This window comes from Hemitrygon akajei, chromosome 1 (assembly GCF_048418815.1).
Source record: "Hemitrygon akajei chromosome 1, sHemAka1.3, whole genome shotgun sequence".
Lineage (NCBI taxonomy): Eukaryota > Metazoa > Chordata > Chondrichthyes > Myliobatiformes > Dasyatidae > Hemitrygon > Hemitrygon akajei.
The window spans coordinates 215,401,978-215,415,262 of record NC_133124.1 but is presented as its reverse complement, the minus strand read 5'-3'; the positions used below and the strand labels follow the sequence as shown (position 1 = coordinate 215,415,262).

At 43.0% G+C, this 13,285-nt stretch overlaps 1 protein-coding gene across 2 annotated transcripts in view; it reads left to right on the top strand.

Annotated features, from left to right (window-relative positions):
- Nucleotides 1-13,285, top strand: part of LOC140735547 (transmembrane protein 150A-like) — a 63,578-nt gene that overhangs the window by 19,768 nt on the left and 30,525 nt on the right. For both annotated transcript variants that reach the window (XR_012100779.1, XM_073060732.1), the window contains exons 5-6: nucleotides 3,098-3,225; nucleotides 9,393-9,570. Coding sequence is in view for 1 of the 2 variants with exons in the window: in XM_073060732.1 (XP_072916833.1) it covers nucleotides 3,098-3,225; nucleotides 9,393-9,570 (306 nt within the window). In the remaining variant the exon portion in view is untranslated. The remainder of the gene's footprint in view (nucleotides 1-3,097; nucleotides 3,226-9,392; nucleotides 9,571-13,285) is intronic.

Here is a 13,285-nt window from a genome sequence, read left to right as displayed (position 1 = left end):
AATTCTAGTGAGTATAAGCCTAGTCGATCCAGTCTTTCTTCATATGAAAGTCCTGCCATCCCAATCAATCTGGTGAACCTTCTCTGTACTCACTCTATGGCAAGAATGTCTTTCCTCAGATTAGGGGACCAAAACTGCACACAATATTCTAGGTGCGGTCTCACCAAGGCCTTGTACAATTGCAGTAGAACCTCCCTGCTCCTGTACTCAAATCCTTTTGCTATGAATGCCAACATACCATTTGCCTTTTTCACCGCCTGCTGTACCTGCATGCCCACCTTCAATGACTGGTGTACAATGACACCCAGATCTCATTGCATCTCCCCTTTTCCTAATCAGCCACCATTTAGATAAACTGTTTTCCTGTTCTTGTAACCAAAGTGGATAACCTCACATTTATTGTAACCCAAGTGGATAACCTCACATTTATTGCAACCAAAGTGGATAACCTCACATTTATATATATTCCCCAGTCCTGGACAGGAAGCTTCAGTGCCAACCAATCTTGGCAAATGGCAATCCTCAGTGGCTTATTTGGGAGATATTGTATGAATAAATAAGCTACGAGGTTAAGCATGTTCATGCCACGAAAATTACTGCACAAAAATAATCATTTGGTTCAGCGATGTCTATCATTCATTCATTCATTCATTGTGTGCCATGTTTGAGATGGGCGATTGTGATCTTTCCATGACCATGATGGTTCTCGCAAGTTTTTCTACAGAAATTGTTTGTCATTGTCGTCTTCTGGATAGTATCTTTACAAGGTGTGTGACCGCAGCCATCATCAGTACTCTTCAGAGATTGGCTGGCGTCAACAGTTGCATAACCAGGACTTGTGATATGCACCAACTGCTTATATGACCATCCACCACCTGCTCCCATGGTTTCACTTGACCTTGATTGTGGTGGTGGGGGGGTGGGGGTGTTGCTAAGCAGATGCATCAACCTTGCCTAAGGGTGACCTACAGGATAGCAGAGGGAAGGAACACATTACACCTCCATTGGTAGAGACTGGAGACACCCTGCCACTCTAATATCTATATGCCACCTAGAACTCCTACTGTAATTACTATCTCCCATATTCAAAGTTAAAAGTGTATGTGTGTGTGTGTGTATATATATTACCCTGAGATTAAATTTTCATGCAGCATTTACAATAGAACAAAGAATACAATAGAATCGATGGAAAAACATCTTATCCCCATAACTTTCTGTGGAAGTGGTATTATTGTTTATAATGATCAGGCAGGAAGCTGGAGATTTTAGTCATGTAAAAGTGCACTGCAGAAGCAGGCCCCATGGCCCATCTAGCCTGTACCAAACCATTTAAAATCCTTACTCCCATCGATCTACACCATGACCATAGCCTTCCATACCTCTACCATCCATGTACTTATCCAAACTTCTCTTAAATGTTGAAATCAATCTTGCATGTGCCTCTTGCACTGGTGTACATAGTGTCTTCTTGGAATTTGTGTGTGTATAATTTGAAAATTTCTTCTTCTTTGAATCACATCATGAACTTGCATCTCATATCTATAAATTTCTCTAACTTTCCTGAACACTATTCCTCTAGGACTATTCCCTCTGCAAACCACTTCAACTTGCTTTCAGTGGCACCACCCTAACTATGTGCCGTGTGTGAATGTTGGTACTGTGTTTTGCACCTTGGCTCCATAGAAACACTTTTGTTTGGCCGTATTCATACGTATGGTTAAATGACAATTCAACCTGAAATTTTCCACCACAGCAGCTTTACAGTGTCAGTAATATCTCATCAGGTTTCAATTGTCACTGCTGACTGCAGGGAGTCTGTGTGTTCTCCCTATGATTACGTGGGCTTTCTTCAGGTGCCCTGCTCTTCTTGCACACTCCAAAGACGTATGGGCTAGAGTTAGTGAGTTGTGGGCAGGCTAAGTTGGCACCAGAAGCATGGCAATACTTGCAGACTGCTTCCAGCACATTATTGGTCATTGATGCAAGATAAGGCATTTCACTGGTTGTTTTGATGTATATGTGACAAAGCTAAGATTTATCACCACTGATAGTCGTTGCTACATTTATCTCTTTGGTATCTTCCCCCAAAATCTCTCTGCCTTACTAATTCCATCTCTTTAACATTCACTGCTTTAACCAAGGTCTTGAACAATTCTTTTGACTGGCTCATTATTTGTCTTTGAGACAATCTGGATAGTTTTTATTTGCTAAATGTGCTAAATTTATGCAAATTCTTCTTTGACGTGTTGGTATTAAGACCGCTGTAGTACTTTTCTTGTGGACAAAGTTTCTTTGCGATGAATATTCAACAAGAATTGGGGTTGGATAAAACAGGGCGGATCATAACGCTACCTCAGCGTGTGTCTGTCTTTAGCAGCATCAATTGTTACAGGCCCACAGCATCTGTGCTAGATTATTTTCTGTATACACAACCCACAATTTTGACTGTTATTAGTTTTAAATTGCATGACAAGGCACCAGTTAAAGAGGTGATGGGAAAAGAGAGTACGGAGTTGTACTTTTACGTGCCTGCTTTGGGGACGTTTGGTTGGATAATGCTGAGAGAGCTCTACTCTGTAACTATCCTGTATTGTATTGATATACAACATGGAAGGAGGCCATTCCATCTGTTGAATTTATCCAGGATTCAGCTAATCCCACTGCCTTCATAGGAGAAGTTTAAAGGTGGGGCTGGGTGGGGGAAGAGAGAAGGCCATGGTAGAACAATGGACTTTGGCGTTGTATTTATGCTAATACAGCATCTATGCCTAGTAATGCTCGTTGGACGAAAAATACTTGAATATGTGATTCACCTTCAGTAATGAAGACAGTACTCAAAAATAAAGCTTGAGCAATGAATTGTTTAATGGACATATACAGTTGCTATCGATGAACAGAAACAATTGTTCTGATCATTGCCTGTGTCCATTCACAGGCAATAACTACGCGGTTTCTCTCTCCAGTGGAACAGTGCCAAATTGCTGATGTCCACAGATATCTACTGGTTTGGTCATTTCCTTGCCATTAGCTACATTCTACCTAGTTTTGGGAATGGCTCTAACTATTGTGCATTTTGTGTTTTCTCTTGTCTATCCAGTGATCTTGATCTGTGGTCTACGTTACGGTCAAATTTTAGAGAAGTGCCGTCCAACATGGATCAACTCTGGAGCACTGATTGCTGGTTGCATTAATGCAATTGGCCTTGTCATGGTTGGAAACTTCCAAGTAAGTTCCTGTTATGTTTTCCCTGTATTTGAGAAAATATTTTGATAGTTTAAAACAAAGGGATTAGTTTCTGTAAACCATGAGGATTAATTTTGTGACCCTGTGACTGAAGGATGTCCCTTTATGGTGTGAAGATTGGTGGAGGGGCAGGTAGTGTTGAGGAAACAGGAAGGCTGCAGAAGGACTTAGACAAATCAGGAGAATGGGCAAGAAAGTGGTAAATGAAATACAATGTTGGAAAATGCATGGTCATGCACTTTGGTAGAAGAAATAAATGTGCCGACTATTTTCTAAATGGGAAGAAAATCCAAAAATCTGAAATGCAAAGGGACTTGGGAGTCCTTGTGTAGAACACCTTAAAGGTTAATTTGCAAGATGAGTCAGTGGTGAGGAAGGCAAATGCAATGTTAGCATTCATTTCAAGAGGTCTCGAATACAAGAGCAGGGATGTGATGCTGAGGCTTTATAAGCCTCACCTTGAGAATTGTGCAGAGTTTTGGTTTCCTTATCTTAAAAAAAAGACGTACTGGCATTGGAGAGGGTTCAGAGGATATTCCAGGAATGAAAGGGTTATCATGCAAGGAATTCCTTTTTCTTTTTCCTGCAGGCATACTCAGCTAATCTATTAAATGATTATTATAACAGGATCAATAAAAGATCAGAGCATAAAAGACAACAAACTTTTCAAATGCAACTATAAATAAATAGCAATAAATAAGGAGAGAATGAAATAACAAGATAAAGATTCCTTAAAGGAAGATCATTGGTTGTGGGAATATCTCAATAGATGAGTGTAGTTATCCTCTTTTGTTCAAGAGTCTGAATGTTTCAGTTCTGGTCGCCTCACTACAGGAAGGATGTGGAAACCATAGAAAGGGTGCAGAGGAGATTTACAAGGATGTTGCTTGGATTGGGGATCATGCCTTATGAAAACAGGTTGAGTGAACTTGGCCTTTTCTCCTTGGAGCGACAGAGGATGAGAGGTGATCTGATAGAGGTGTATAAGATGATGAGAGCCGTTGATCATGTGTATAGTCAGAAGCCTTTTCCCAGGGCTGAAATGGTTGCCACAAGAGGACACAGGTTTAAGGTGCAGAGGAGATGTCAGGGGTAAGTTTTTTTACACAGAGTGGTGAGTGCATGGAATGGGCTGTCAGCAATAGTGGTGGAGGCAGATAAGATAGGGTCTTTTAAGAGACTTCTGGGTAGGTACATGGAGCTTAGAAAGAGAGCTATGGGTAAACCTAGTAATTTCTAAGGTAGGGACATGTTTGGCACAACTTTGTGGGCCGAAGGGCCTGTATTGTGCTATAGGTTTTCTATGTTTCTTTGTCTCTGGGCCTGTACACTCTGGAATTTAGAAGGATGAGAGGGGATCTCATTGAAACCTCTCAAATGTTGAAAGGCCTTGAGAGTAGATATGGAAAGGATGTTTCCCACAGTGGGGGAGTCTAGGACAAGAGAGCACAGCCTCAGGATAAAAGGACGTCCATTCTAAACGGGTTCAGGGAAATGTCTTTAGCCATAGGCTGTGGAGGCCAGGTTGTTGGGTGTAGTTAAGGTAAGATTGATAGGTTCTTGATTGGCCACAGCATCAAAGGGGAGTGGTGCTGATGCTGGGGGCGGGGGGGTGGTGGAAGTAAAAGGATCAGCCATGATTGAATGGCAGAGCAGATTCAATGGGCCAAAATAGTCTAATTCTACATCTATGTCTTATGGTGGAGATGAAGATTAATTTCCTCAGCTAGAGGGTGGTGAATCTGTAGAATTTATTTCCACAGTTGGTTGTGAAGGCCAAGTCATTGAGTGAAGGTTTACAGTAGAGGTTGATAGGTTTCAAAGGTTACATAGAGAAGGCAGAAGAATGGGGTTGAAAGTGATAGTAAAACAGCCATGATTGTATGGCAGAAAGAATCGATGGACTGAATGGCCTAATTCTGCTCCTCTGTCTTGTAGTCTTATCCAAGGTGGATTTCCACCACTGCACCACTGAAATTTAAATTTGTGTAATTAAATCAATCTTTTATTTTGGAAAGCTAAGCTCAAAAAGAAAAGCCACGAAGCTCTCCAATCACTGTAAAAACCTAGTGAGTCATTAATATCCTTCAGGGAGGGAAATTTCCATTCCTAGTTTGATCTTGCCTATGTGCAACTCCTTCCCATCAACGTGGTTGGCTCCGAACTGCTCCACTATTCAGGAGTAGTTAGAGATATGAGCACAGTCCTGGAGTAATGAAAAGTGATCGTTTTATGTTTGAAACTGTGCTGCAGTCTGGCGGATGGCCAAGCATTCAGTGAGATCAGGTGTAGGCATGTTTACAACAGTACACTTCCCAAATATTATTCTATTAGATTCCTTTTGTGTTCCATTCCTGTGGTTTGTAGTTACATAAACTACACACCTGCTCTCTGTCATTAAAGGAAAACTATCCTTGCAATTTGCTCCAGGAGCTTAAGTGCCGGCACTTGTCAGCAAAGGACTGTTGGGTTTTCTTCATTCCTTCACAGTGCATCGTGCTTCAGACCAAATACCAGCAGATGTACCTGCTATTGCAAAAGAAAAAAGACAGAAATAAATATAAAACAAGTTTTAAGATGTTGCCAGTAGAAGGGGGAAGGGATAAGAGAAATGAAGGAATGATCTGTGATTGGGAGAAATGCAAGAGTTTAAATGATAAAGGGTGGGGTTGGGGTGCAGGTCAGAGAACAAAAATCTAGAAAAGGTGTAAATGCAGAACAGCTATCTGTAATTACCAAAATAAAGTGGAAGAGTAAGCTGGAGAGATGTCAGAAATGAAAATTATCTACAATTATTGAAACAGTGTAGTGGTTAGTGTGGCACTATTACAGCTCTCCCTCTGACTCTTCTCTTCCTCATCTTGAATTCTCGGTCTCCATTCCAAAGAATAAGTTAACAAGAGGTATCCCAATGAGTGCTAAATCTCTGTTGAATACTGGTACACCTGCCCCTATACCTCCTCCCTCAGCATCATTTAGGGCCCCAAGCTGTCCTTCCAGATGATGTAACACTTCACCTGTAAGGCTGTTGCTTCACCTACTGTACCTGGTGCTCCCTCCTCTACGCCAATGAGACCCGATGCAGATTAGGGACTGCTTTGTCAAGCACCTTCACTCTGTCCCCTGCAAAAGGCAGGATCTGGTAGCTGTGCCCATTTCAGTATGCCTTCACATTCCCATTTTAACACATCTGTCCATGGCTGCCTCTACTGCAATGATGAGGCCAAACTCGAGTTGGAGGAACAACACCTCTTATTCTGTGTCTGGGTAGCTCCCAACCTGATGGCATGAACATCAATTTTTCTAGCTATCAGTAATCACTCCCCCTCCCCCTTTTTCTGTTCCCCATTTTAGTTGCCTTGTTACCTTTTTTTTCTCACTTGCCCATCACCTCCCTCTGGTTCTCCTCCTTCTCTTTCTTCCATATTCAATGCACTCTCCTATCAAATTCCCCCTTCTTCAGCCGCTACCTTTTCCACATATCCCCTCCAGTTTCTTACTTCATCAGTATCCACCCACCTTTCCTGTCACCTGGCCTCTCCTGCCAGCTTGTACTCCTTTCTCTCCCCCCCCCCCCCCACCCCAACCACCTTATTCTGGCTTCTGCCCCCTTCCTTTCCAGTTCTGATGATGAAAGGTTTCTGCTTGAAAAATTGACTGTTTATTCCCCTCCATACATGCCAAGCTCTTCCAGCATCTTGTTACTCAAGATTTCACATGAGTCTCTTGTGTTTGATTTGCTACTTGTTTTATGGTCTGTTCCATTATTCCAGCTCTTCCATTTGGTTGTATCTTGTCATGATGGATTCCTCTAGCAGAGTTTCCAGTATGTCTTACTTTTTCCTTGAGTGTGAATTCCTCTCTGTTATGACATTGCATTCAATCACCTTTGTTCAACTTCGACATTCTGAAACCAGAAAAGGATTCTCATTGTCTGTACTTGCCACCCTACCAAACTCCATTCTCTGCAGTTTCACCAGCAGGCATGATATCCCCACCAGATGCAGCTGTCCTTCTGTTCCTTTCAGCATTTCAAAACAACCATCTCCTTGGAGACATTCTGGCTCACTGTTTAATTCGCTCAACTTCCTTTGTGATGCAGGAGATGCAGCAGCTGCTTGTCTTCTTCCTAATCACAGTGCTGGGCTCCGAAAGCACTATCTAGGCACGGTACTGGCAAATTGCTGCTTTCTCTAATTCAGCATGGTATTAAAAAAATACTGCAGATGCAGGAAGGTTAAAGCTGTTAGGGATCCTCAGCAGACCAGGCAGCATCTCTGGATACAGAAACAGACAATGTTTCTTTACAGCCCACCTCCGGGCCCTGGAGCCTCCATATTCCTACCCTGTCTTGCCATGCCTCACCCCCAGCCCAAACACCACCCTCAATCCTTATCCCTCCCCTCCTTCCTCAAAGCTCCCTTCCTGGGGTGGAGGCTGCTAGCCTGCTGTTGTTCAACAGCTGATTCTGCCGTGCTATTTTTGTTACCCTGCACACATTATATTTTCATTATACTAACAGTATGTAATAATTTAGTGCATATGTGTGATGAACAGGTATAAGACAAAGACTACTTACCCGTAGCACACAGATTCAGAGTTGGAAATGATGGCAATCCCAAACTATCTCATTATAAAAAAAATCTGGCCCTGTGTATTTTGAATAAGGGGTACTCAACTCGCATTTCTCTTTGCACAGGTGCCTTCTTAAAAAATGTTCAATGTTTTATTTAAACGTACTGAACTGAAGTATCATTTATCAGACCAGAGAGCTTAAAATCAGTCATGTTGAGAGGGAAAGATAGTTTCCTGAGGCCCATGAGCAGACAAGTGAAGTACATAATGTGAGAGGCTGTGAGTTGTCTTGAATATGGTTCTGTTGCATTTGAGTGAGGCAGATCTGATTTGGGAGGATAGATCTGCTCAGGTTGTGGTGTTCAGTTGCTATCTTGCAACTATGTAGTGATGAGTCTCAGCAATGAAGCATGTCAGCTAATCCAATATTATCATCACCCCATTCCCTTAAACTCCCTTCCCCCACCCCAGATACTACAACTCACCTACACACTAGCGCAATTTAAAATAGCCAGTTAGCCCACCAGCCTGTGGGACTTTTAAAGGAGGAAACTAGAACACCCCAGAGTTCACAAGAAAACTTACAAACTCCACAGGGACAGTACCAGGAGTCAAGGTTGAACAGAAATGATAGACTGTGAGGGAGCAGCCCTACTAATTGCACCACTTAGGTAAAAATGTGTGTATTCAGTGGTTAAATCACTGGGTAGTTGCTATTCTCTTGGGTGCTAGTCAGTGCCTACGAAGTTCAAAGTAAATTTTATTATCAAAGTACATAAATGCCACCACATACAACCCTGAGATTCATTTTCTTGTGGGTATACTTAGTAAATCTATAGAATAGTAACTATAACAGGATCAATGAAAGATCAATCAGAGTGCGGAAAACAACAAACTGTGTAAATGCAAATATAAATAAATGGCAATAAATAACGAAAACATGAGATAACAAGATAAAGTCCTTAAAGTGAGATCTTTGGTTGTGAGAACTTCTCAGTGGATGGGCAAGCAAGTGTAGTTTTGTTTGGGTGCCTGATGATTGAGGGGTAGTAACTGTTCTTGAACTTGGTGGTGTGAGTCCCGAGGCCCTTGTACCTTCTACCTGATGGCAGCAGTGAGAAGAGAGCATGGCCTGGGTGGTGAAGATCTCTGATGATGGATGCTGCTTTCCCTCGACAGTGTTTCATGTAGATGTGCTCGATAGTTGGGAGGGCTTTACCTGTGATGTAGTGGGTAAAATCCACTTCCTTTTGTAGGATTTTCTCTTTAAAAGGATTGGTGTTTCCACGATGGGCTCTGATGCACTCTCCACTATACATATTGTGTGCAGCTCATTCACCTAAAGGTGGTGGCTCCTTCCTGCAGTGCACACTTTAGAGATCGGGTGTGCTCCGACATTTACCCTGTAGGCCTGATCTTTATTTGTGTCTTCTAATATATAATGCTGGACATGTTCCAGAGCTCTTGCTTCTCAGAAGCCCTGTAAATTCTGTTTAGTTGATAAAATATTTGCAACATTAGCGTAAGAAAGTTAATTTGATTGTCTCTAAAAAGTTATATTCCTTTGTCTTCAGGTTGACCATGCTAAAAGCCTACATTATATCGGTGCAGGAGTGGCCTTTCCGGCGGGCATGGTCTTTGTCTGCCTACACTGCATCCTGACGTATAAGGTTGCGGTTTCACTTCTAGATCACTGGACAGGCCACATCAGGGTTATCCTCACCATACTGGCCTTAATATCTCTCGTCCTCAGTATCCTTCCATGCAATGCTCTTCACCAGAGGAGTTTTTATCTGTGAAACAACAAGGCTAATGTTTGGGAGTTTTGCTCCACAGTTAACACTGGTGGTGAGTACACTTTTCAAGATACAAAAATACAACTGCAGATGCTGTGGATCAAAGAATACGTACACAACGCTGGAAGAACTCAGCAGGTCAGGCAGCATCCGTGAGAAAAGAGTAGCCAACGTTTCGGGCCGATCTCGAAACGTTCTTCCAGCGTTGTGTACGTACACTTTTCAAGTTGTTCCCTCTACTATACAAAATCACAAGATGTGTTGATAGTTTTAAAATTGAAGCACTGGAGTAAATTTGCAGTTAACAGTAGAAATATGATGTATGTTACAGGAGTACCATACAGAAGGTTGGGACAATTCATGCTGCTGTGTAATTGGTCAAGAATAAGCAGGAGTTTAGAATTGGATCATTTTCAGATAGTGGTTAGAATATTTTCAATACCTCTTTTATTACAAAAAAGATAGCAGTTTCTAGTTATTGTCTAGTGAGTCCAGCTGGACAAAACAGATTAGAAATTGTGTTGTGGAGCATAGATTGCATGATAGTGTTTTATAGAGTCGAAATGCTACTTCTGTCCATGTTTTACTTGCACTGCCTCTCTCCAGTACTGCCCTCAGACTGACACTGACATGTTGGGGAGTTCTTGCCCTCACACCCTCATTATATATATCCCATCCTATCCCCTCTTTCACCCCCATCCCAACTTCCAACATTCACAAGCAGGACTGTCCTGCCTTGATTATTCTTTCTTTGCTTGTTCAATTCTTCCCTATCTCCTTTTGTGACTCCTTTGATGCCCCCCACCGTCTCTTTCACAGTTTACAGTTCCCTAGTTCCAGCCAGCTCATCTTCGTGCACATGCAGTTCCCCCTTTACCTGCATCCCAAGGTGCCTGAGGGGCTCTTCACTTGTGTGAACAGTGACATCTATACAGGGTGGGCTTGCTGTATGGAATATATGGCGAGACTTGTGGGCTGCCCTCAGCACGTACATGGGTGTGTTGTTAATGGAAACAATACATTTTGTATGTTTCTATGGTATGCATGATAAATTAACTCTTGAAACTTGAAACATGCCCAAACCTCACTAACCCTAACCATATGTCCTTGGAATCTGTGAGGAAACCAGAGCACCCAGAGGGATGTATAGACAGCAGTGGGAATTGAGCCCCAATCTTCCAATTGCTGGTGCTGTAAAGTGTGGCGCTAATGGCTACGCTGTCATGAGGTACGTGGATGAGAGGGGTTTAGCCCCAGTGCAGGTAGATGGGACCAGCCTGGCTTGGGCTGAGGGCCTTTTTCTGTGTTGTAATCTTCTGACTCTTTACGTATTTGCTCCAGATTTTCTTTTGTATTGATTGAATTAGTCCAATATAAAAGCATAGCAGGGCACTTTGGGCCCAGGTTCTGCACATCCTGTGGCACGTTGGGAGTTATTTTTTTATTTATTGAGATGCAGCGCAGAATAAGCCCTTCCTGCCGCACCACCTCGCTTAATCACAGCACAATTTACAATGACGAATTAACCTACCAGCTGGTATATCTTCGGTATGTGGGAGGAAACCAGAGCACCTGGAGGAAATCCATGCAGTTATGGGGAGAACATACAAATACCTTGTAGGCAGCAGCAGGATTGATGCTTCTGGTGTTCAGGATGGATGCGAGTGTCTTCACCTGGAGGAACTGGTTCTCCACACTTTGGAGCTTGTACATGGGTGATGTTTTAATAGGTACATTAAATGTCAGAGAAATGTATACCATATACATCTTGAAATACTTTTTCTTTGCAAACATCCACGAAAACAGAGGAGTGCTCCAAAGAATGAATGACAGTTAAAACGTTAGAACCCCAAAGCTCCCCCCCCCCAGCTCCCCCTCCCACAAGCAGCAGCAAGGCAGCAATCCCCTCCACCCCTACCAGCAAAAAAGCATCAGCACCTTCCACCGAGCACTCAAGTGTGCAGCAAAGCATCAATAAATACACAGGCTTGCAGTACCCCAAAGACTACTTGTTCACCTGGTCATTTGACATACCACAGGCTCGCTCTCTCTCTCTTCCCCCCCCAATGAGGGAAAAAGGGGTGTCCCCATTTCACAGCGAGAGGGGAGACATAATAATAGCTTGCTGATTTACGATGTTAAAAGTCTGTTGCGTCGCTTTTTCCAAGGTCTTCACCCAGAGAATTGGCACCAAGAAAAGGTGCAGCTTTCCGGACACACAACGCCCAGCAGCTAGCCTGCTGCTCCCTACGTTCCGTGTTCTCCCGCAACACTTCAGTCAGGGGCACTGGCCTAGAATCTGCACATCCTCAGAGCCACAAAAATCTGGAACCCTGAAGGCGCACTATTCTTCCAGGCTGTGTCCTTGGTATATCAAAATGCGGCCAGTCGTGAGTCCCTGAGAGTGGATCCCATTCCTACAAAGAACAGAAGTCAGACTGTAACTCCAGGTCAGGGTCTTCAAAAGAACCTTGAAAAGGGAAAAAGGAGATATCAAAGATAGAAATAGAGCTGTTTCTGAAGATGCAAGCAAAGGAGTCGCCGTTTAACACCATCTTGACTTCACTCCACCTCCAGATTCATATCTGTAGAAGCATGAGGCTAAGTGTTTTGTGGGTAGCCTGTTTCAGGAGAAACACAGAATGTTGGAGAAACTCAGCAAGTCAGGGAACATCTATGGAAAGGAATAAAGAGTCGATGGATTGGGCTGAAGCCATTTTCAGAAGATAGCAGACAGGGATGACTGCCAAGCAAGCTGGTGGTTCAGGAGTCCAGGGCATCTTGCTCTTTCTCATCAGTTTTCGGACATGAGTACTGATGGGGAAGAGATGATCTCCCTCTGACTATAACCAGACCAATAACATAGCAATAATCATGGCTAGCTTCCTGAGAAAAGTCAATAGGTTTAGGTTCTAATTGGGAGTAGCTGGGTATTTCTGTGATACAAAGGTACACTATCTCTTTGATGCCGGGGTGTTACAAACACTTAGGAGGAGAATTTGAACACCCTGAGGTTGTGGTCCATATGTGAACCAATGATGGGGGTGGATAAAGGGATGAAGCTATGTAGAATTTTAGGGAAGAGTCTAAGAAGCAGGAGTTGAAGGGTATAATTTCCACATTCTTGTCAGAAGTAGGATAGTGCAGGTGAAGGTGAGTGGCTGGAAGGGTAGCACAGGAGAAATTAACAATCTGCTGGAGGATTCAGCAGGTTGGGCAACATTTGTATTGGGGGGGATGGAATAATTTGAACCCTGCATCAGGACTGAGGGCGGGTGGCCAGTGTAAAGAGAAAGGGAGACGAGTCTGAGGATCATGGAGTTGGGAGATGGTGGATGGTAGATGGAGGTGGATGAGGTGCAGATAGAATTGAGTGTCTACTGGATGGTACAGAAGGCTGGGCCTCTGACGTTGTGGGCAGTTCTGAGAGTCTGTACAGACTGTGCATCACTGGAGCTGGAACTAATGCTCTTGCAGAATTGTTCGCTTAAACTGCTTTGGTGCTGGGTCCAGAAAAATGAGACGAACAGAAAGAATTGGGAGTGATAAATGGAGTCAGAACAATTAATAGAAATTTTTGATGCAGAACCAGTTAATGAATATAATGCAAATTTGCATCTATAAATACAAGAAGCATATTAAACTGGGATCAGTGAGCTGTAGGTGTAGTT